The 23,703-nt window shown below is 43.6% G+C and overlaps 2 protein-coding genes across 4 annotated transcripts in view; both read left to right on the forward strand.

Moving 5' to 3' along the window:
• The window catches only part of kirrel1a (kirre like nephrin family adhesion molecule 1a), a 37,945-nt gene extending 34,940 nt beyond the window's left edge, over nt 1-3,005 (forward strand). For all 3 annotated transcript variants that reach the window (XM_021577967.3, XM_021577966.3, XM_090214639.1), the window contains one exon: nt 148-3,005. In XM_021577967.3, the coding sequence (XP_021433642.3) occupies nt 148-813 (666 nt within the window). In that variant the 3' untranslated portion in view covers nt 814-3,005. The remainder of the gene's footprint in view (nt 1-147) is intronic.
• Nucleotides 3,006-12,017: 9,012 nt separating this feature from the next.
• On the forward strand, nt 12,018-23,601 carry ndufs2 (NADH:ubiquinone oxidoreductase core subunit S2). The gene is made up of 13 exons (XM_021577968.3): nt 12,018-12,138; nt 13,485-13,588; nt 14,491-14,681; nt 14,902-15,022; nt 17,018-17,130; nt 17,516-17,590; nt 17,812-17,975; nt 18,064-18,183; nt 18,470-18,599; nt 18,923-19,018; nt 22,117-22,200; nt 22,617-22,674; nt 23,379-23,601. Exons 1-13 carry the CDS (start codon nt 12,032-12,034, stop codon nt 23,414-23,416), a joined length of 1,401 nt encoding a protein of 466 aa, XP_021433643.1. The 5' UTR covers nt 12,018-12,031; the 3' UTR covers nt 23,417-23,601.
• The last annotated feature ends 102 nt before the right edge of the window (nt 23,602-23,703 follow it).

Genomic DNA, 23,703 nt, shown 5'->3' on the forward strand with positions numbered 1-23,703 from the left:
GGTATTGTGTGTAGACTGTAACACAACAAAATGTGGAAAAAGTCAAGGGATAGGAATACTTTCTGAAGGCACTGTACATACACAGACACACATGTACACACATGTACACCTTAGTGACAATATGTTTTCTAATCTTGCTCTCTCCAGGACCCCACCAACGGCTACTACAACGTGCGAGCCTCCACCCTTGACGAGGGTCGCCCTGCCTCCCGCTCCATGCACTACTCCGACTACCGGCCCTCCAACACCCCAGGGGGAGCTGCCTCTGTCAGCAGCAGTGCTGGAGGAACAGGGGCCACAGCCAGCGGAGGAGGCCCTCCAGGCCCAGGGACAATCTCCACCCCCGGTCGCCCCAGTTGCTACGACCCCCGGCCCCCCTCCAGACTCTCCCACAACAGCTACGCCCAGTTCAACACCTTCACCCGGGCTGGGCAGAGCCAGCAGCCCCCTCCCAACCCCCCGCCGCAGACCAGCGACTTCCCTGGGGACTGCAGCCTGTTGGACTCCCCTCAGCTGGCCTATGACAACTACGGCTATCCCTCTCACCCCTATACCCCCTACCGCATGGGCTTTGCCCCGCCCAGTCTGGCTCCATTGGAAACCGGGCCTTCCTATGAGATGTACGGAGTGGGGTCGGGGGTGGGGCCTGTGCCAGGGGTGGGGCCTGGTGTGGGGGTGGGGCCGGGGGCGACTCCGTCAGGGTCAGAGACTGGACTGGGGAAGTATGGAAGCTCCACCCGCTTCTCCTATACCTCGCAGCACTCTGACTACGGCCACAGAGGACACACACAGAGGATGCAGACACATGTGTGAGATGGATAGCTGACATACAGTGCACAGTCACATAGACGGTGAGGGTGCATTCTCATACTACACACTGTCACTCAGACGCACACAGAGGCCGCACACACGCATTCACATTCTCAAACATACGCACATATACTGTACATGTGAGCACACACACGCAGATATACACACAGACACACGCAGACACACACACACACAGAGGAGTTAGAATTTCCCCACGAGACAGGGAGGTGAGGGTGCATTCTCATACTACACACTGTCACTCAGACGCACACAGAGGCCGCACACACGCATTCACATTCTCAAACATACGTGTGAGAAAGAGAGAGTCCAGATCAGTGGATAACGAGTGAATTCCTGGTAATCTAGAATTCCCACAATCCCAGTGTTCAGATCTTCACTCTGAAAGAGCGGAAAGCAAAAGTCCAATCAAGACCAGAGAAGACGGGACTAGAGAGAACAAAAGATCTTTAGATGTTAATTATCGAAATAAATAGCATGTGTGCTATGAATTTAGATTGTTGTGAATGACGAGAGGGAGCGCTACAGGCAATTTATTCCATATTCGATTGCCAAATATTACAGTAAGGCATATCATGGAGAAATTGACCGTCAAGTATGGTACTCATTCGAAGGGCGGGAGAAACCTCAACCAGTGGAGGGTCATGACTGGCCGCCATTTTGTTTTAGCTGGTTGTTGTTTTATACAGTGATTTTAGAGCACATATATATCCCACATTGCTCCACTTCATTGGCGCCATTGGTGCTGGTTAGTGGGGTCATCGTACGTTTTGCACTGCATTACAAACAGTATTCATTGCTTAGAAATCCATCATCTACATATATCTGTATTATATGAGTCTGTTTTTATTTGCACACCAACAAACTAGAGCTTTCTATTCTATTTTTTAACATTTTACAGATTTATTTTGGTCATATTTCTGTGAAGGAAGTGTCTGTGGACCAAGATGTTCAAACTTGAGAGTGTTTAGTCTTTGTTTGGGTGATATTCACCTCAACAAACAAAGAGAAACACGAAGAAGTATTTGAGTACCTGTTTTTGTCAGCCATGATGACTGGCAAGATTCAGGAAGGGGAGGGTATACAAGAACCTTTTTTCCAAGTGTCCATGTTTGCTCTTTATTTGATGTAAATCTGGGGTTACAAGCATTTAAATGCAGTAGATACCATGCAGGAAGTCCTTATATGGGAAGGTGTTCAGGCCTTGAGGCAGTCCGGGCGTATGGAACTACAGTATAAGCCTGCTAGCCTGGCATTCAAACTGAATTTTCTACGTTTCACCATTTATATGAACTACATATTTTATATGGTGAAACATAGCGGATTCCGCTTGGATCCAGGCTATAAACCTTAGTTTGGTGCCCCCTGCTGAAATAGAGAGAGGTGACGTGGTAGCCTGGTTGCAGATCTGGTTATGCTGTCTTGCCCACTCCTACGGTCATTGTCACGCTTGCGAACAAACAGCACCTGGGACCAGGCTAGTGAGATGCTGTGTATAAGAGTGGCCTTAGGGAACATGCGGTAATGCTTTCATCATTCATTCCTCCTCACACACAATCAGCCACGAGGGCCAGAGGAGAATGTGTGTGGAGAGGTTCAATGAAGGTTTGTCTACACTATTGATATACGGATAGTGGAGTGCTATTGTGCGAATGTTTGTGCGTGAAAGAGAGAGTGTGTGTATGCACATCTATTTGTACAGTGTTTGTATAGGTGTGTGTGTGTGTGTGTGTGTGTGTGTGTGTGTGTGTGTGTGTGTGTGTGTGTGTGTGTGTGTAATGCATAGACATACAGTTCTCTACCTGCGTGTGAATGTGACTATTGTATGCATGTCAGTGTGTACAGTATGTGTGTGTGCATGTCTGTATGTGTTCATGTGTGTGAGTGCGTTTCAGTAATATGTCCATATCATTTCTCTTCACGATCCTGTTCCAATACTTTTATACCTCTGGTAGGACTGTATCCTGTATTATTGTGTCTTTGAATTTAGAAATACAATGTTTATCTTATTGTACTGTTCTACGTAGCAGAAAAAAAACTGTTCAAAAGATGTACAACAGAAAGTGATCAAATTTTCATTTTTTAATTTCATTATCTCCAATATTTTTAAAAAATGGTATGTAATTATTTTTCCACAGTATAACAGAAATAAAAAGCACTGTTTTTTATAAAATAAATCATGTCATGTGATGCTTTCGGGGGAATGGGATAAATACCAATTCGGAGAATTCAGTTTATTTTGTGTTTTCCCCCACAATCTGTCACGTCTGCCCCAGGGCGCCAGCCTGCCGAGCATTACGCACTTCTGCCACCATCATTACGCACACCTGCTTCCCTCGTCACGCACATCAGCGATTCGTTGGACTCACCTAGACTCAATCCCCTGTGTTAGTACCTCCCCTATATCTGTCTGTTCCTCCGCTCTGTTCTCCACTTCAGCATTAATTGTAATTTGTCTTTGTATTACCCGGTTCTGCCGCTGTTCCCTGTCTGTGCAAAATTAAATGTTCACTCTCCGTACCTTTTTCTCTACTCCAGCGTTGACTCTTACAGAATGCGAAGCATCGGAAAGTGCAGGCTTTTCTGTTGGTGGTGACGTCGGGTCCTGGGACCACCACCGACGGAACAGGGTTGCCTCAGCTTGCTTGTCGAGCTTCTACACCCTAGCTGGCTCAAGCGTTTTTCTTGCCCCGGTTGGCTCGGCAGGCGCCCATCCACGTCAGGCCTCAACCGGATCGTCAGGTTTTTACACCTCAGCCGGATCATCAGGTTCCCACGTCTCAGCCGGCTCGCCAGGCTCCCACGTTCCACAGGGATCATCAGGCTCTGACGCCTCAGTCGGTTCGCCAGGCTCCCACGCCTCTGCCCGTTCGTCTGGCTTCTACGCCCCAGCCGGCGGGTCCAGAGCTCGCTCTCCCTCCCTGGCGCTCGAGGTCTCCAGGCTGCCCGGCATTAGGCACACCTGCTTCCCTCGTCACGCGCATCAGAGCTTCATTGGACTCACCTAGACTCAATCACCTGTGTTAGTACCTCCCCTATATCTGTCTGTTCCCCCGCAGTGTTCCCCGCTTCAGCATTAATTGTCGTTTGTCATTGTGTTATCCGGTTCTGATGTTGTTCCTGTCCTGTTCCATGTCTGTGCAAATTTAAATGTTCACTCTCTGTACCTGCTTCTCTACTCCAGCGTCGGTTACACAATCAACACATATTATTACCTACAACCCAACGTAATGTAAAATAAATAAACACATTGAAACATATTTAATTACGGCTAACGATTAAAGAGTGACTGCCCCTCAAAACCAACAAATCCCTTTGAAAACGGCCTATGTGGCATCGATAGCAGTCAGAATACTGTTCATTGACTACAGCTCAGTGTTCAACACCATAGCGCCCACGAAGCTCATCACTAAGCTAAGGACCCTTTGACTAAACACCTCCCTCTGCAACTGGATCCTGGACTTCCTGACGGACCGCCCCTAGGGGGTAACGGTAGGCAACAACACATCTGACATGCTGATCCTCAACACTGGGGCCCCTCAGGGGTGCGCGCTTAGTCCCCTTCTGTATTCCCTGTTCACCCACAACGGCGAGACCAAGCACGACTCAAACACCATCATGAAGTTTACTGACGACACAAGTGGTAGGCCTGATCACCAACAACGATGAGACAACCTATAGGGAGGAGGTCAGCGACCTGTCAATGTGGTGCCAGGACAACAACCCCTCCCTCAATGTGAGCAACACAAAGGAGCTGATCGTGGACTACGAGAAAAGGAGGGCCGAACAGGCCCCCATTAACATCGACAGGGCTGTAGTGGAGAATGGAGAGTTTCAAGTACCTTGGTGTCCACATCACCAACAAACTATCATGGTCCAAACACACCAAGATAAAGAGAGCACCACAACACCTTTTCCCCCTCAGGAGACTGTAAAGATTTGGCATGGGTCCAAGATTTCTGCCATCCAGGACCTATATACTAGGCTGTGTCAGAGGAAGGCCCAAATAATTGTCAACGACTCCAGTCACCCAAGTCATACGCTTCGAACACGTACAAAATAGTACGCAGCATCATCTGGATATATATGCACAAAAGTTCAACGTTCACCTTCTGCTACCATTTCTGTCAAGCCGTCTACGCATACAGTTTGAAGCATGTTTGATAAATCCAACATATGCACCGCACCGAACGCACTGCAACTAACTCTGCAACGCAATGCTGCAAGGCAAACGCAGAGTTTCATTGGAAATTAATGCATTTCTGGTGTACCAAAATGCTATGACGCTTTGGTGTGTTACTCGATCGGTACTCGAGCGCCAAGTCTAGGTCCAAAAGGCTCCTTAACAACTTCTACCCCCAAGCCTGCTGAACAATTAATCTAATTGCCACCCGGACTATTTACATTGACCCCCCCCCCCCCCCCCCCTGCTGCTGCTACTCACTGTTTATTATCTATGCATAGTCACTTTACCCATACCTGCATATACAAATTACCTCAACTAACCTGTGCCACCGCACATTGACTTGGAACAGGTCGTTATTGTTATTTTATTGTGTCTTTTTATTACATTTTTTACTTTAGTTTATTTAGTAAATATTTTCTTTGGGACTGGGGGGGCAGTATTTAGCTTGAATGAATACGGTGCCCAGAGTAAACTGCCTGCTACTCAGGCCCAAAGCTAGAATATGCATATAATTAGTAGATTTTAATAGAAAACACTCGGAAGTTTCTAAAACTGTTTGAATGATGTCTGTGAGTATAACAGAACTCATATGGCAGGCAAAAACCTGAGAAAATAATCCAACCAGGAAGTGGGAAATCTGAGGTTTGTAGGTTTTCAAGTCTTTGCCTATCCAATATACAGTGTCTATGGGGTCATATTGCACTTCCTAAGGCTTCCACTAGATGTCAACAGTATTTAGAAGCTTGTTTCAGGCTTCTACTGTGAAGGGGGAGCGAATAAGAGCTGTTTGACTAAGGGGTCTGGCAGAATGCCATGAGCTAAATCATGTGAGAGCTAGCTGCATTCCTTTTCATTTCTAAAGACAAAGGAATTGTCCGGTTGAAACATTATTGAAGATGTATGATAAAAACATCCTAAAGATTGATTCTATACATCGTTTGACATGTTTCTACGAACTGTAATATAACGTTTTGACTTTTCGTCTGAACTAAGCCCTCGCGCATTATGCTTATGGATTACTGAGCTAAACGCGCAAACAAAAAGGAGGTGTTTGGACATAAATGAAGGACTTTATCGAACAAAACAAACATTTATTGTGGAACTGGGATTCCTGGGAGTGCATTCCGATGAAGATCATCAAAGGTAAGTGAATATTTACGCTATTTCTGACTTTTGTGACACCTCTCCTTCTTTGGAAAATGGCTGTATGTTTTTCTGTGGCTAGGCGCTGACCTAACATAATCGCAAGGTGTGCTTTCGCCGTAAAGCCTTTTTGAAATCTGACACACCGGTTGCATTAAGGGGAAGTTTATCTATAATTCCATGCATAACACTTGTATCTTTTATCAATGTTTATCATGAGTAATTCTGTAATTTGATGTGCATCTCTGCACTTTCACCGGATGTTTGTTTGAGACAATGCATTTCTGAACACAACACACCAATTTCAAATGAGGTTTTTGGACATAAAGATTAACTTTATCGAACAAAACACACATTTATTGTCTAACATGGAGTCCTGGGAGTGCCATCTGGTGAATATCATCAAAGGTTAGTGATTCATTTTAACACTATTTCTGTCTTTTGTGACACCTCTCCTTCTTTGGAAAATGTCTGTATGTTTTTCTGTGGCTAGGTGCTGACCTAACATAATCGCAAGGTGTGCTTTTGCGGTAAAGCATTTTTGAAATCAGACAATGTGGCTAGATTGAAGAGAAGTTTATCTTTAAAATGGTGTATGATACTTGTATGTTTGAGGAATTTTAATTATGAGATTTCTGTTGTTTTCAATTTGGCGCCGTGCAATTTCACTGGCTAGCGTCCCACATATCCCAAAGAAGTTTTCTTAACTCTATTTCTTGAAATGCATAGTTGGTTAAGGGCTTGTTAGTAAGCATTTTACAGTAAGGTCTACACTTGTTGTATTCAGCATGTATTCGGCGTATGTGACAAATAAGATTTGATTTTGATTTGAAACACTTTTCAAAATTGACTACACAGTGTAAATAGGATAATTTTGGTCCTATACCGGAGTTTGGAACCTGAGTGCGTGAGTTTGGATTACAATTATGTCAACAATTCATGACCCCTTTTTCCGACCTCAACCTGCAAATCGCCTCTCCGGCACTTCGCTTCCCTTTATTGAATGGGCCTCCGTTGTTTCATCATCCCCAATGTGCTCAAAGGATCACGGCCAATTGAGACCGAAAATCCCTATATGGATTGACCATGCCTCCGGCACTGGTTCGACAATGAATGCTTCCAGCAAGATGCACAGCCAGCTATGATTTGCGTGCCCTGCTGAAGGACCCACCTGTGCGGAATAGGTGGTTTGGAGTTTATTGATTCCCAATGGTGGTGTGTATAACAGTAGCTAGACCATATACTGCTTATTATTTATCTTGTTATGTACAGTGCATTTGAAAAGTATTCAGACCTCTTGACTTTTTCCACAATTTGTTATGTTACAGCCTTATTTTAAAATGTATTTAAGAAGAAAATGTTCTAATCAATCTACATAATAATGACAAGGCGAAAACAGGTTTCTAGAAATGTTTGCAAATTTCTTAAAAATAATACATTTTTAATAAATACCTTATTTACATAAGTATTCAGAACCTTTGTTATCAAATTGAGCTCAGATGCATCCTGATCCCACTGATCATCCTTGAGATGTTTCTACAACTTGATGGGAGTCCACCTGTGTTAAATGTAATTGAGTCGACATGATTTGGAAAGGCACACACCTGCCTATATAAGATCCCACAGTTGACTGACTGTGCTGTGCTGTACTGTATTGCACTGAGCTGTCCAAACTGGTGAACCCAACTGTGGTTGGTGAGTACTATGATTTCCCATTGTAGCCAATTCAATTGCAGAAATTCCGTTACTAATTTTTGGGAAATTCCGTCACCAATTTGGTAGTTTTAGTCACTTAATAATTTAAACAACATTTATATCAGTAAAAACATTAGTACTAATTGATAGGTCTACCTTTACTTGTTACTTATGTGACATTTTTTTTATCCTGCCTCCTAATCAGGGAGAAAAATGTGAAAATATCTTAAAGATACGGTATGTGGAGTTTTGGTAACGGAATTTCAAGGCACAAGGCAATGTTTCTTAAACTTACAGAAGGCAATTACAGTTTTCTACAAATTAATAATTGATATATTGGATTCATGTCTCCATCTCAACCAAAACTCGAGGTTAATGAAAAGGACTAAATCAAATCAAACTTTAAATGCCCTTTAAATAAAGTTTGATTTGATTTAGTCCTATTATTTAACTTCGTTTTTTGGTTGAGATGGAGACGTGAATCCTTGAAACCCTAGGACCTAGGACCTTGTCTAGTGTTAGGTGAATCCTGGGTTGAATAGAAACAATAGCTGTTGATGACTCTGCAAATGCTATATAGGCCTAAATAGTCTCATTGATTTATATAAGATTCATAAAGTATGGTTACATTTCATTTGCTCTGTTGAACTTGCTCTTTGATATGACTTCGATAGCAACAGTGAATCTATTTCATTTTTAAGAGGAGGATTCTCTAATAATTCTCACGATAGCACATTGACAAATATCTAAGAGAAGCAGGCCTGGTTCAGTTATAACCCTGGATCGGAGACCAAAGGAAAGCTGTAGATAGATACATTCTCAACCTACTGTTTTTTTCTGATAGTGGCTATAACATTGAAGATCTAACATTGTTTCAAAGATACAAATTCAACATATTTATACAAGGTTAGTTTATGTAGAAAATTGGTTACCGTGATGACATAATCCTGTGGTTGAAATGTCACCCTCAAACCAACAGTTCTCTCTCACGATTTTGCAAATCCAATGTATTTTAAAAATAGATTCTACGTCAAAATACATTGACAAATTATGTTGAAACCATGTTGATTCAACCAGTTTTTGCCCAGTGGGAACTACCCTTGTGACATCTCTTCCGTTGTTGCCAGAGTTACCTCGACTCCTATGAAAAGGACACTGTAAACACCACCTCATAAGATTGCCTGCTGCAGTTGTTTGAGAGATGCCCAGTTTGCAGCCGAACATGCAGCTCGAGAAGACCAGCAAGGGGGCCCTCATCAGCATCATGCAGACATGCCCTCACTGTGAGCATTCATATGAATGGAACTGTCAGTCACATGTGGGCAAATATCCGACCAGCAACCTTAGCCTGTCAGCGGCAACAGCTTTCACAGGCTCATCAGTTGTATAAAGAAGGTAGCCCACTATACAGAAGGTAGCCCACTTCATTACTTTGATATATTTGATAACCCAATTGTGAGAAATAATTGATGTAACCTGACATTATTTGTTGCTTATTTTCTACTTCTTAGATGCAGATAATGTCCAGGGCATAACGTGTGTGTGACCGACTGACCAGTGTCTTTGATGAGGGGCCAGGAGCTGATTAACACTGCTATGCCCATCAATGGGGCTCTGGCAAAGACCTTACCTCCAGCCTGACCTCTTGCCTTCTCACCAACGGTCATTGACGGGGAGAACAGAATTAGGTAGATTTAGTCTGACCTGTTCAAATTTCAACATAATATCAGTTTATGTATCAGATATCACCTATTCTAACTGCCATTGCTAATAACAGTGACCATGTGTTGTGGCAGCTGGCAGGGAGAGGTGAGGGGAAGTGGTGATTGAGGGGAGATATCTGTCAGTCTGTTGGCTCCACCCCCAGCCCTTACATTTTTATTTTTTGTACCTTTATTTTACTAGGCAAGTCAGTTAAGAACAAATTCTTATTTTCAATGACAGCCTAGGAGCAGTGGGTTAACTGCCTGTTCAGGGGCAGAATGACAGATTTGTACCTTGTCAGCATGGGGATTTGAACTTGCAACCTTCTGGTTACTAGTCCAACGCTCTAACCACTAGGCTTCCTGACTTCATGCCCCAACGAGGCAAGACTGGAACTCGTTAAGCCAGGGAGGGTTTGAGGATAAAAGGGGGAAGCAGCCTGCACAACAGGGCAGAGTAGGAGAGAACCAAGTGTGATATGAAGAGTGGGAGAAGAGAGCACACTATCTATGAGGTTACATGTTGTGACCTGGACTGTTGGACTAACCCCCTTGTGTACCGGATTGGCTGAGAACCCGAGTGTGAGGACTACCCCTGGGAAAAGGAAAGGACAAAGAGAACAAATTGTGGGCTGTGGTGATTGGTTAATTCCCCCTTCTTTCCCTGTGTACAAAAATCCCTAAAAAACTTCCCCTAAGTATTCTATTTGTGCTACTAGTGTCTCTTTTGTTATTAAACTTGGTGACGTGGAAACATGTATGGAGACAGCAGATGGAGACTTGCAAGATGATGTGATGAAGTCCAGACTGACAGACATCCTTGTTGCTGATGTCTCTGAATGGAGAGAGACCTGGCATTAACATTTTACTAGACACAACTTTTACTTACATTGTCTTTTTATTATTGAATGGTATCAGACAATATGGGGAGGGAGAAGCCCTGTTTGTTCTGCACCAAGATCAATTAACTCCTATTGTATACAGGACACCACACAGGAAGGTATGACCCCTCTGACATGTTTGCCAATGTAGGTCCATTACCACCAGACAAAATGCCGATAGGCACAGTATCTGTATCGGCCGGGAACGACAGTGAAAGGTGCACATTGTTATATTAGCAGAACACTGATTCTATGCTTTTATGTGAAGAGTTGTTTTATTTTACATGGACCTACATTTAAAATATCTACATAAATTCAGCACTTGGATTCTCATATTACTCTGTAGGCTACTGACCTATTTGAAGCTTCCACTGGCATCTCACCATAAATCTGCCTGTAGTTATTGAACTCAATCTGCAGGAATTGTTATGATTGCCTGGGGGGAAATGGCTGTGGGCAAGGTTCTGACAGATGGGTGTGTCTTGGTGGTGGCAAGGACACACACACACATCAAACCACACTCCCAAGTCAAATCCCGTTAGGCTTCGGTCATAGACTGCAGCAATGCTGGAGGAGCAAGCCAAATAACTATATTATACAGTTTAAGTGTGCAAAAGCACACTATTACTGGGCAACAGTCACGGGTATTTCCACTACCACTTCTACTAGCATTTCAGTAGCATTTTTACTGTTACTATATAGGCTACTATCCCACTACTATAAAGACAATCACTACTTCTACAATGCACTAGCCTACATTTAACACTAACAATTGTTACTTCTTCCACTACCGTACAAATACTTTTGAACAGCAAGTCACAAAATTTTTCCGTATAGCACCAACTCAACTTCCATTATACTTCCGTGTGATAGGTGGCAGTACCATTATTCTGTCAACTTTGCTTGCCAAACCCCAAAAAATAAAACATTTTAACAGAAGAGTGGCCAAGGTCAAGGAGCAAAGTGTTGTCACTGCGGTGGAGAACACGAGGCCTTGGAATGCCTGAGCAGGGTGATAAAAATGGAGGTCACCAGCAGCTCAGTCTGTCTCCTATGCGGAGGCAGTTAAAATGGTCTGAACGTCAGATGGTAGTAAATACTGGTAGAATTACACTGCAACATACACAGCAGCCTGCGTATCAACAGGACCCAGAAATTCTTCAGGTGAAGAAAGTGGACTGTTGCTTTCATAGCAATGGTGGTAAATGACACTGTGCACATTGAAAGGTTGATATCATTGTTTCTGCAGTTGAACTATTTCTGGGATTAAAAGACAGCTAACGTCTGAGGAGCTACATGGAGTACTTGTTCGTGCGGTCCCACCCTTTCAGGCCTCAACCTGAGCGGGTTTTTTAGATTTCGAATGACTGAAGGAGCTGGAATATATATATATTATTTATTTATTTTACATTATTTTGTAGTTTTTGTGGATTAATGTAAATGTTCTCTTCCCAGTGGAATTTGCTTTTCTTTTATGATTTTTTTCACCCCCGTCCAGTTGGTGGCGATAATACACTTTTTAGCATGTAGTTCGCCCTAAACCCCAAAGAAGAAGACATTACGTCACCGGGTGCAGAGTAACTTTGACTGCCAAGATGGCGGGGACAATGTTGAGGTCGCTTAGCAAACTTGGACGTCCTTCAACAAAATTGATTATAAATAGTAATTTGGTCAGCCCTGCTTGCACTGTCCTACAAAACAGGTGAGATTATCATGGTTCGATAGGCGCAATTATAGTTTAACCGATCAATAATGTCCAAGTAGGTCGTTTAGGGATCAAAAACGGTCACATAACAGCTAGCATTAGCTAGCTAACAAAAGGCACTGCTCATCTACAACACTGCTCATTTACAACACAGGCTTGTCGTTCACATACCTGACACGACACACATCACGCTTATGTTATGTCAGAAGGAACTGTTGTATAATTGCTGTAACATTAAACAGCTGTTAGTTGGCAACCTTGCTAACGTTAGTAACTAGGTTACTTGAATCGAATCAGGTGGATTTTGACAGCACTGCAGCACATCCGATTCATGGCCAGCGTGTCATCTTGCGAAAAAGCAGAGTGACGTTAACTTTACCTAGCAATTTCTTGCAATTCAAATGCATGTTTCTTACTTTTGTCTGAAAAAACGTGTACAATGAGTGGAATGTTAGCACAAAATAGGTCTGGAATCCAGGCTAGCTAGCCACCTTATTGTAGTTAACTAGGCTCAATAACACGTTTTACATAACGTGTTATGAGTGTTTACACAACCTGATGCCATTTACTGTATTCAGGTCAACAACACCGGTTGTACACCTCTCTCACATTCATATGAACCACTTCAGGGTCAAACATAACGTGTTAGACAGTAACTTGGAACAGTTCAGCCTACCCGATCCATTTGTGCCTTGACAAGTCGCTATGGACCATTACCAACAGTTCGATAATGCTTGATATTGAGGCCTGCTTTATACACAAAAACATTTCATTTGGTGAATCTCTGTTTAATCCTACCGTTTTACTTGTGTGAAATGGGATTAGTGACCAAATCGTCAGTCTGTCTTGGATGACCTAGAGCAGATTAATGCCCTACCCTGGACTCTAGTCTACTTATATTAGGAGTTTACTTGGCACATGTCAAATAAGGGGTGCTTATGTTTGTCCTGTTTCACACATGTATAAGTGTGTGTGGTGTGAAATGTTATTTTGTTTGTTTTTGCATATCCCACTCCCCCTGAGACACCCTCAGAGTGGGGTCATGGCCAGGGATCATGCATTTTTTGTTATTGCTCTGAGAAAGCATTAGTTTACCTCACAAAACTGTGTAGGTCAAACCAGTGGTTTTCAAACCTCCGTTTCACAATGTTGTTGTAGTCCTGAACTAGCTCACCTGATTCAGGTAGTCCAGGGCGCTTGAGGATTAGTTCAAAGACATGGAACAGCTGGGGTCCCAGAGGAGCGGTTTGAAACCACCTGGTTTAAACACTTGGTCAACAACATACACACACTGCCATAGTACCATTGATGCATCATGGTTGCTTGTTATTCTCTCTTTCCAGGCAGAAACAGTGGCAGCCAGATGTGGAGTGGACGGAGCACTATGCTGGGGCGGTGATGTACCCCAGCGCCATCACTGAGAAATGGGTCCCCCCACCATGGAATGGTACGCCCCACTGTTGTGTACTGTCTTCATCTATAGGCCTACTAGTTATTAATGATGTGCATGAGTAATTGAGTACTCAAATGTTATTCTGTTATATTACATCATGTTTTTTTACTATAAAATAGGAGTCTTGACTGTGATAAGGGCTCTGGAAATAAGGGTGTCTTTTCTGCAAAATGAACAAACAAGGCTATGCCATTGCACAGCCATAGGCTTCTACAAGCAAGCGCCACAGTCAGCTTACTTCCTTTTTGATTGTGTTCCACGATAAAATATAACCAGTTGATTTTACAGTTTCAACAAATGTATCTTAAATGGCACTTGTTTTTTTTATTGACTGAATATATGAGGCAACTTAGCAATTAGGATGTGTTATCTGTAATGGTTATGATAAATTAGGCACTTTTTCTCACTGTTGGCATGTAGATGAATGCGCACATTTTTTTCCCACTGCCGCCCTTGTTCTAAAAATAGCTTTTTTTAATTTGAGTACTCAAGGGTCAAATCCCTAGTTGTTATTTAGGCCCAAGTCCAAAGTTGTGTATAATGATTGAAATCTGTTAGTTCCATATGTGGGAGTTGCATTTTATTGCATGCTACTCCATCGAACCTGATTGGCCACAACGTGGTTGTCAGTGGTTTCTAAACTCATTCTGTGACTTTGACTTTATTATAGATTTAGATTCATTCCACATCATACTCTGTGACTTTATCATAGCCATTCTACATTCAGCTTTATCTAAACACTTATGCATGAATTCCGAACCAACTAGCCTGTCCAACCTCTTTCTTTTTTCTATGTTGAACCCTGAGAGACGAAATGCGTTGGTTTTACTTTAAACAAGAAAGTAGCTTTTCTTATAAACTTAAACTGCCAAATCTCCTCTCAATCCCTCTCTCAGATAAGGATGCTCCTATGGAGAAGGAGGTGTCTAACCTGACCATTAACTTTGGGCCCCAGCACCCCGCAGCCCATGGCGTGCTGCGTCTGGTGCTGGAGCTCAGCGGGGAGTCAGTGAAGAAGTGTGATCCCCACGTGGGCCTGCTGCACCGCGGCACAGAAAAACTCATTGAGTACAAGACCTACCTACAGGTACGTAGCACACCTAGAGACAGTAAGGTGTGTAGTAAGAAGACAAAAATCCTGGCAGAATAGTTCAGCCGTCAGCTAGGATAGCAAATTGCCTGAAAGTTACTAGCATAAGTGTCCTGACTAAGATGCTAATGTACAAGCTGGTGTTTAGGCTCTTCTACAACGGGCATGTTTTTGTTTGATGAAATGCATTGACCAGTCTTCCCATGTTTTGCTATAGGCGCTGCCTTACTTTGACAGGTTGGACTACGTGTCCATGATGTGTAACGAGCAGGCCTACTCTCTGGCCGTGGAGAAGCTGCTCAACATCCAGGCCCCACCCCGCGCACAGTGGATCAGAGGTAAGACTAGGTGCTACTAGACGACCTTGCCAGAAAGGACGAACTAACCAATACCTCAAACTGATGAGCAAACCAACTTGCATGAGCTTTTTTCCCCCCGAATTGTCGGTTCAGAGATAAAGGTACAGTTTGGGTTAACAAGTGAAATTTGAGATTAAGGTGGTGCACCTCTCTCCTTTACCAGCACAACAGTAACAAGCATGAGAATCATAACCTTCTTAGGTCATCTGGCCCCATTTACCCTTTCATACAAGGTCACTAGGGGGCAGTAGTTAGCTACATGGAGTTCAACAGTCAACATGGATATACAGTTGGAAGTTGGGTCATTAAAACTTGTTTTTCAGCCACTCTACAAATTTCTTGTTAACAAACTATAGTTTTGGCAAGTCTGTTAGGACATCTACTTTGTGCATGACACAAGACATTTTCCAACAATTGTTTACAGACAGATTATTTCACTTATAATTCACTATCACAATTCCAGTGGGTCAGAAGTTTACATACACTAAGTTGACTGTGCCTTTAAACAGCTTGGAAAATCCCAGAAAATGATGTCATGGCTTTGGAAGCTTCTGATAGGCTAATTGACATTATTTGAGTCAATTGGAGGTGTACCTAGGGATGTATTTCAAGGCCTACCTTCAAACTCAGTGCCTCTTTGCTTGACATGGGAAAATCAAAAGAAATCAGCCAAGACCTCAGAAAAAAAAAAAGTTGTAGACCTCCACAAGTCTGGTTCATCCTTGAGAGCAATTTCCAAACACCTGAAGGTACCACGTCAATCTGTACAAACAATAGTACGCAAGTATAAACACCATGGGGCCACGCAGCCGTCATACCGCCCAGGAAGGAGACGCATTCTGTCTCCTAGAGATTAACTTACTTTGGTGCGAAAAGTGCAAATCAATCCCAGAACAACAGCAAAGGACCTTGTGAAGATACTGGAGGAAACAGGTACAAAAGTATCTATAGCCACAGTAAAACGAGTCCTATATTGACATACTCTGAAAGGCTGCTCAGCAAGGAAGAAGCCACTGCACCAAAACCGCTGTAAAAAAAAGCCAGACTGCGGTTTGCAGCTGCACATGGGGACAAAGATTGTACTTTTTGGAGAAATGTCCTCTGGTCTGATGAAACAAAAATAGAAGCGTTTGAACATAATGACCATCATTATGTTTGGAAGAAAACGGGGGAGGTTTGCAAGCTGAAGAACACCATCCCAACCGTGAAGCACGGGGGTGGCAGCATCATGTTGTGGGGGTGCTTTGCTGCATCAGAGAATGGTGCACTTCACAAAATAGATGGCACCATGAGGAAGGAAAGTTGTGGATGTCTTGATGTTACTTCAATATATCAGTCAGGAAGTTAAAGCTTGGTCGCAAATGGGTCTTCCATATGGGGACAATGACCCAAAGCATACTTCCAAAGTTGTGGCAAAATGGCTTAAGGACAACAAAGTCAAGGTATTGGAGTCGCCATCACAAAGCCCTGACCTCAATTCAGAACTGAAAAGGCATGTGCAAGCGAGGAGGCCTACAAACCTGACTCAATTACATCAGCTCTGTCAGGAGGAATGGGCCAAAATTCACCCAACTTATTGTGGAAGGATACCTGAAACATTTGACCCAAGTTCAACAATTTAAAGACAATGCTACCAAATACTAATTGAGTGTATGTATACTTCTGACCCACTGGGAATGTGATGAAAGAAATAAAAGCTGAAATCATTCTCTCTATTATTCTGGCATTTCACATTCTTAAATTGAAGTGGTGATCCTAACTGACCTAAGACGGGACATTTTTACTCTGATTAAATTTCAGGAATTGTGAAATACTGAGTATAAATGTATTTGGCCAAGGTATATATAAACTTCTGACTTCAACTGTACAGAGGAACTGGGGCCTGTTACACAGTCTCCACACAGGCAGAAGATGGGCAACAGTGGTTAAGTAAGTAAGTATGACTTTTCAGGGTCTACTTCTGTTGTTTTGCAGTTCTTTTCGGAGAGCTGACTCGCATCCTGAACCACATCATGGCCATCACCACCCACGCCCTGGACATCGGAGCCATGACCCCCTTCTTCTGGATGTTCGAGGAGAGAGAGAAGGTGAGAATGGAAACAGAATTTAGGATCTGGGGCCGTATCAAGCTTAACAGAGTAGGAGTGATGATCTAGAATCAGGGTCCTGATCTTCCTTCCTTTTGCTGAAGTAGCAATTTTTGGAAGTCCTTTTTCTTATTGGTATATTAACTAATTTAATGTCACCAGGCAGGCCAAAACTCCATCTCGCCCAAACAGGACGAAATTTCAGGCAGTCTTTTCAATCGTCTCTTATACTAAAAGTGTATTATCATAATTTTCACAATTTCCCAGTATTATTCCAACCTCGGTGTGTAAATATATGTAAAACACTGGAAAACCATGTTTTTTTTGTTGTTGATAGCACTGGACCATTTCATGGTGTGTTGTCGTGTCTCTATCCTTCTCCTAGATGTTTGAGTTCTATGAGCGTGTCTCAGGGGCCAGGATGCATGCAGCCTACGTCAGACCTGGTGGAGTACACCAGGTGAGGGCTGCCTGGGAACTAAGTCTTATGGGGTTTCTCCTGGGTAGCGTTTCCCCTAGGTTCAGATCTAGGATCAGCATCCTCTCCCCAATCCTAACCTTCACCATTAGAAGGGGGGGATCGCTAAACTGACCCAAGATCAGTGTCTAGGGGCAACTTCACCCTACAGCTATGTATGCGATGGAATGGTCGCTATAAAGATTGTTATCTGCTTGTCCCAGGACATGCCACTGGGACTAATGGATGATATCTATGAGTGGTGCAAGAACTTCTCCATCAGAATAGACGAGGTGGAGGAGATGTTGACCAACAACCGTATCTGGAAGAACCGCACCGTGGACATCGGGGTTGTGTCTGCAGAGGACGCACTCAACTATGGCTTCAGGTGAGACGCACTCACTCACACACTCTCTCTCTCAAACTGTTGTGAAGCTAATGAAATATGTAAATCACCCCCTCTGCTTGTCTGTCAGTGGTGTGATGCTGAGGGGTTCAGGCATCAAGTGGGACCTGAGGAAGTCTCAGCCCTACGACAAGTATGACGAGGTGGAGTTTGACGTCCCCATCGGCAGCAAGGGAGACTGCTACGACAGGTGAGAAGGACGCCTTCTGTCCTCTCTGTCTGCCTCTCTCTCTCTTTTTTACTTAGTATTGCGTTTGTGTAGATGAGTTTTACCTTCATATTTGTTATTGATTGTTTTTGATTGAATCCTGTTTTGGAGTTGTTCTGTTTTGGAGTTGTTGGCGGCTGGTCTAGTGGTAGTGCTGCCACACACGGACCACATGACCCTGGAGGGCAGTGGTTAAACCCCCCCCCCCATGTTTACATCTTGTTTCCCCTCCTTCCTTCCTCTCCTCTTTGTCCTTGGTGTTGGTCAGGTACCTGTGCAGGGTGGAGGAGATGAGGCAGAGTCTCAGGATCATGATCGAGGCCCTCAACAAGATGCCAGCGGGAGAGATCAAAGTGGACGACGCCAAGGTGGCCCCGCCCAAGAGATCTGAGATGAAGGTGAGAGAATGACTGAATGTTTTTATTTGAGATCATTGAGGACAACGGGGTGCACGTTTTTTAGCCCTAGCGCTAAACACACCGGATTCAACTAATCAAACGGCTTGATGAGTTAATTAGTTGAATCAGGTGTCCGAGTGCACCTTTTTTAGGTGCTCGGGACCAGGATGGAGAAACACTGATTCAGGGCATTTAGATCATCCTCAATTTTTTCTGCCTTACCCTGTAGTTAAACACAAGCCCTTGTTACGGTGGAGTGTTTCACATTGAGTCTAAATAAGCATAAACATCAGTTGTAATGGTGGTTAATGTTCCCATGTTAGATGTCCATGGAGTCTCTGATCCATCACTTTAAGCTGTACACAGAGGGTTACCAGGTGCCCCCCGGATCCACATACACAGCTGTAGAAGCACCCAAGGTAAGCCCTCCCCTTTCCTCAGACCTACATGGATAGAAGGGCTTTGAGCCTCTGTTTTTTTTAAATTGAACCTCAAATACTTTGAGGATATTCTATATGTGCAATTTACTGCTTGTAATGGTGAGATTCTCCTCCAACTGATCTATTTTGTAGGTCATAAGAGGCCTTTAGATACAACACAATTCCAAAACATGTATTACATTGATTTGACAGACAGAGATATTCTGTAAATGTGCCAGATTTAGCTAGCTAGTTAATTTGAATCTGTAGTCACATCGATGGCCCTGAACAAACTTTATTTGACTCTATGCAAACTGGAAACCACATATCCTGAGGCTGCATTCATTGTAGCTGGGGATTTTAACAAGGCTAATCTGAAAACAAGACTCTAAATTCTATCAGCATATCGATTGTGCTACCAGGGCTGGTAAAACCCTGGATCATTGTTATTCTAACTTCCACGACGCATATAAGGCCCTCCCCCGCCCTCCTTTCGGAAAAGCTGACCACGACTCAATTTTGTTGCTTCCAGCCTACAGACAGAAACTAAAACAGGAAGCGCCCGCGCTCAGGTCTGTTCAACGCTGGTCCGACCAATCTGATTCCACGCTTCAAGACTGCTTCGATCACGTGGATTGGGATATGTTTCGCATTGCGTCCAACAACATTGACGAATACGCTGATTCTGTGAGCGAGTTCATTAGAAAGTGCATTGGCGATGTCATACCCATAGCAACTATTAAAACATTCCCAAACCAGAAACCGTGGATTGATGGCAGCATTCGCACAAAACTGAAAGCGCAAACCACTGCTTTTAACGAGGGCAAGGTGACCGGAAACATGACTGAATACAAACAGTGTAGCTTTCACCTCCGCAAGTCAAACAAGCTAAGCGTCAGTATAGAGACAAAGTAGAGTCGCAATTCAACGGCTCAGACACGAGGTATGTGGCAAGGTCTACAGTCAATCACGGATTACAAAAAGAAAACCAGGCCCGTTGCGGACCAGGATGCCTTGCTCCCAGACAGACTAAATAACTTCTTTGCTCGCTTTGAGGACAATACAGTGCCACTGACATGGCCCACTACCAAAATCTGCGGAGTCTACTTCACTGCAGCCGACATGAGTAAAACATTTAAACGTGTTAACCCTCGCAAGGCTGCAGGCCCAGACGGCATCCCCAGCCGCATCCTCAGAGCATGCGCAGACCAGCTGGCTGGTGTGTTGACGGACATATTCAATCAATCCTTATCCCAGTCTGCTGTCCCCTCATGCTTCAAGAGGGCCACCATTGTTCCTGTTCCCAAGAAAGCTAAGGTAACTGAGCTAAACGACTACCCCCCCCCCCGTAGCACTCGCTTCCGTCATCATGAAGTGCCTTGAAAGACTAGTCAAGGACCATATCACCTCCACCCTACCTGGCAGCCTAGACCCACTCCAATTTGCTTACCGCCCCAATAGGTCCACAGACTACGCAATCGCAACCACACTGCACGCTGCCCTAACCCATCTGGACAAGAGGAATACCTACGTGAGAATGCTGTTCATCGACTACAGCTCAGCATTTAACACCATAGTACCCTCCAAACTCATCATCAAGCTCGAGACCCTGGGTCTCGAGCACGCCCTGTGCAACTCGGTACTGGACTTCCTGACGGGCAGCCCCCAGGTGGTGAGGGTAGGTAAAAACATCTCCACCCCGCTGATCCTCAACACTGGGGCCCCACAAGGGTGCGTTCTGAGCCCTCTCCTGTACTCCCTGTTCACCCACGACTGCGTGGCCATGCACACCTCCAACTCAATCATCAAGTTTGCGGACGACACTACAGTGGTAGGCTTGATTACCAACAACGACGAGACGGCCTACAGGGAGGAGGTGAGGGCCCTCGGAGTGTGGTGTCAGGAAAATAACCTTGCACTCAACGTCAACAAAACAAAGGAGATGATCGTGGACTTCAGGAAACAGCAGAGGGAGCACCCCCCTATCCACATCGACGGGACAGAAGTGGAGAGGGTAGTAAGTTTTAAGTTCCTCGGCGTACACGTCACGGACAAACTGAATTGGTCCACCCACACAGACAGCGTTGTGAAGAAGGCGCAGCAGCGCCTCTTCAACCTCAGGAGGCTCAAGAAATTTGGCTTGTCACCAAAAGCACTCACAAACTTCTACAGATGCACAATCGAGAGCATCCTGTCGGGCTGTATCACCGCCTGGTACAGCAACTGCTCCGCCCACAACCGTAAGGCTCTCCAGAGGGTAGTGAGGTCTGCACAACGCATCACCGGGGGCAAACTACCTGCCTTCCAGGACACCTACACCACCCGATGTCACAGGAAGGCCATAAAGATCATCAAGGACAACAACCACCCGAGCCACTGCCTGTTCACTCCGCTATCATCCAGAAGGCGAGGTCAGTACAGGTGCATCCAAGCAGGGACCGGGAGACTGAAAAACAGCTTCTATCTCAAGGCCATCAGACTGTTAAACAGCCACCACTAACATTGAGTGGCTGCTGCCAACATCTGACTCAACTCCAGCCACTTTAATAATGGAAATTGATGTAAAAAATGTATCACTAGCCACTTTAAACAATGCCACTTAATATAATGTTTACATACCCTACATTACTCATCTCATATGTATATACTGTACTCTATACCATCTACTGCATCTTGCCATCTTTATGTAATACATGTATCACTAGCCACTTTAAACTATGCCACTTTTATGTTTACATACTGTACTCGATACCATCTACTGCATCTTGCCTATGCCGTTCTGTACCATCACTCATTCATTTATCTTTATGTACATATTCATCCCTTTACACTTGTGTGTATAAGGTAGCAATTGTGGAATTGTTAGATTACTTGTTGGTTACTACTGCATTGTCGGAACTAGAAGCACAAGCATTTCGCTACACTCTCATTAACATCTGCTAACCATGTGTATGTGAAAAATAAAATGTGATTTATATAGGTAGATTAAAGGTGCTGCTGTTGTGTAATGTGATCTCCTCTCCTGTCTCTTCCAGGGAGAGTCTGGTGTGAATGTGTTGGGTAGGAATATTAATGTGTAATATTGTGTTATTTTGCAGGGAGAGTTTGGTGTGTATCTGGTATCTGACGGCTCCAGCAGGCCCTACCGCTGCAAAATCAAAGCTCCAGGATTCGCTCACTTGGTACGGGGAGCTCATACAACCACAACACAGACAGAATTCACACCCTGAATTATTAAATGCAGTTATAAATTATTCAATGTGTAAAACAGCTTTTTCCTCAAGGCTACTTATAATTCATTAAGGACATTTATAAACCAGTATAATAGCATTTGTAAAAGAAAACAAACCCAACCCTGCCTTCCCCTCTCTGTCTGTGTTGTGACATGTTTGTTCTTGGGACATTAACACACCAGACCGTCCCACACTGTTTTGGTTTCTGTATCAAATCACTTTAAATCAAGTGCATTGCACAAACGTGTCGCAACACAGATTTTATAAGAAAAATATCTATGTATGATGCTTCTTTCGGTTTATAGTTGGTTTGGAGTTGGTTGGTTTGGAGTTGATTGATGGTTTTGATGTTTTTTTTCCCCCAGGCTGCCCTGGATATGATGGCTAAAGGACACATGCTGGCTGACGTAGTGGCCATTATTGGTAAGAAATGTTTCTACTGGGTCATATTCAGTAGGACACACTGTAGCAAAATGTTTTGTGACGGTTAACAAAAATCTGTGTTCTAATTGTATTAGTACCTCTGTTTCACAAAAGATTCTCCCTGCTGAACACGACCCTTATGTTATGAGTCAACCATTGATATCAGAATCCTTAGCAATGCAATTCATGTACACTGAACAAAAATATAAACGCAACATTTTCAAAGGTTTTACAAAGGAGTTACAGTTCATAAGGAAGTCAGTTAATTTTAAATACATTTGTTAGGTGCTAATCTTTGGATTTCACATGACTGGGAATACAGCTAGACATGTTGATCACAGATACCTTAAAAAGAAAAAGCTATTAGCGTGGATCAGAAAACCAGTCAGTATCTGGTTTGACCACAATTTGCCTCATCTCCTTAACGTAGAGTTGATCAGGCTGTTGATTGTGGCCTGTGGAATGTTGGCTCACTCTTCAATGGTTGTGCGAAGTTGCAGAATATTGGCGGGAACTGGAACACGTTGTCCTGGGCTTGCGTGGTTAGATGTGGTTTGTACATATGGAACATTTCTGGGATATTTTATTTCAGCTCATGAAACATGGGACCAACACTTTACATGTTGCATTTATATTTTTGTTCAGTGTAGTTCCTGTTCAATGTATGGTTGATTTTTTTATTTTATTGAATCTTCTTGTGACAGGCACCCAGGACATTGTGTTTGGCGAAGTTGACCGTTAAGTTAACACCTGACTGTTGAAAGATGACACCCATGGTTCCACTCTGAAGAGGATTTCTCAGCGCTGTCTTTACTACCTTGTTTGTCTCTCATTCACTGTACTGGGATTTTGACAGATGGGCCAACTCGTAATCATTGACGTATAATGCTGTAAACCTAATAAATATTTTATCTCTGATCGGTCAAATAGTGTCATTTCACTCAGTATCTTTTGTAGTTAAGAAACATACAGTAAGAACTTCAGGGAAGTCATAGCTCAATGTTATTTCCGTTTTCAAAACACCATGTT

The sequence above is a fragment of the Oncorhynchus mykiss genome, chromosome 21 (genome assembly GCF_057628025.1).
Source record: "Oncorhynchus mykiss isolate SJ-2025 chromosome 21, ASM5762802v1, whole genome shotgun sequence".
NCBI lineage: Eukaryota > Metazoa > Chordata > Actinopteri > Salmoniformes > Salmonidae > Oncorhynchus > Oncorhynchus mykiss.

Excerpts from the sequence above, each read along its gene's own strand:
- ndufs2 (XM_021577968.3), top strand. The coding sequence starts at position 12,032 with ATGGCGGGGACAATGTTGAGGTCGCTTAGCAAACTTGGACGTCCTTCA. Across the intron at positions 13,589-14,490 it reads GGTCCCCCCACCATGGAATG|ATAAGGATGCTCCTATGGAG; the intron begins GTACGCCCCACT and ends TCCCTCTCTCAG. Across the intron at positions 19,019-22,116 it reads CAGCTGTAGAAGCACCCAAG|GGAGAGTTTGGTGTGTATCT; the intron begins GTAAGCCCTCCC and ends GTTATTTTGCAG.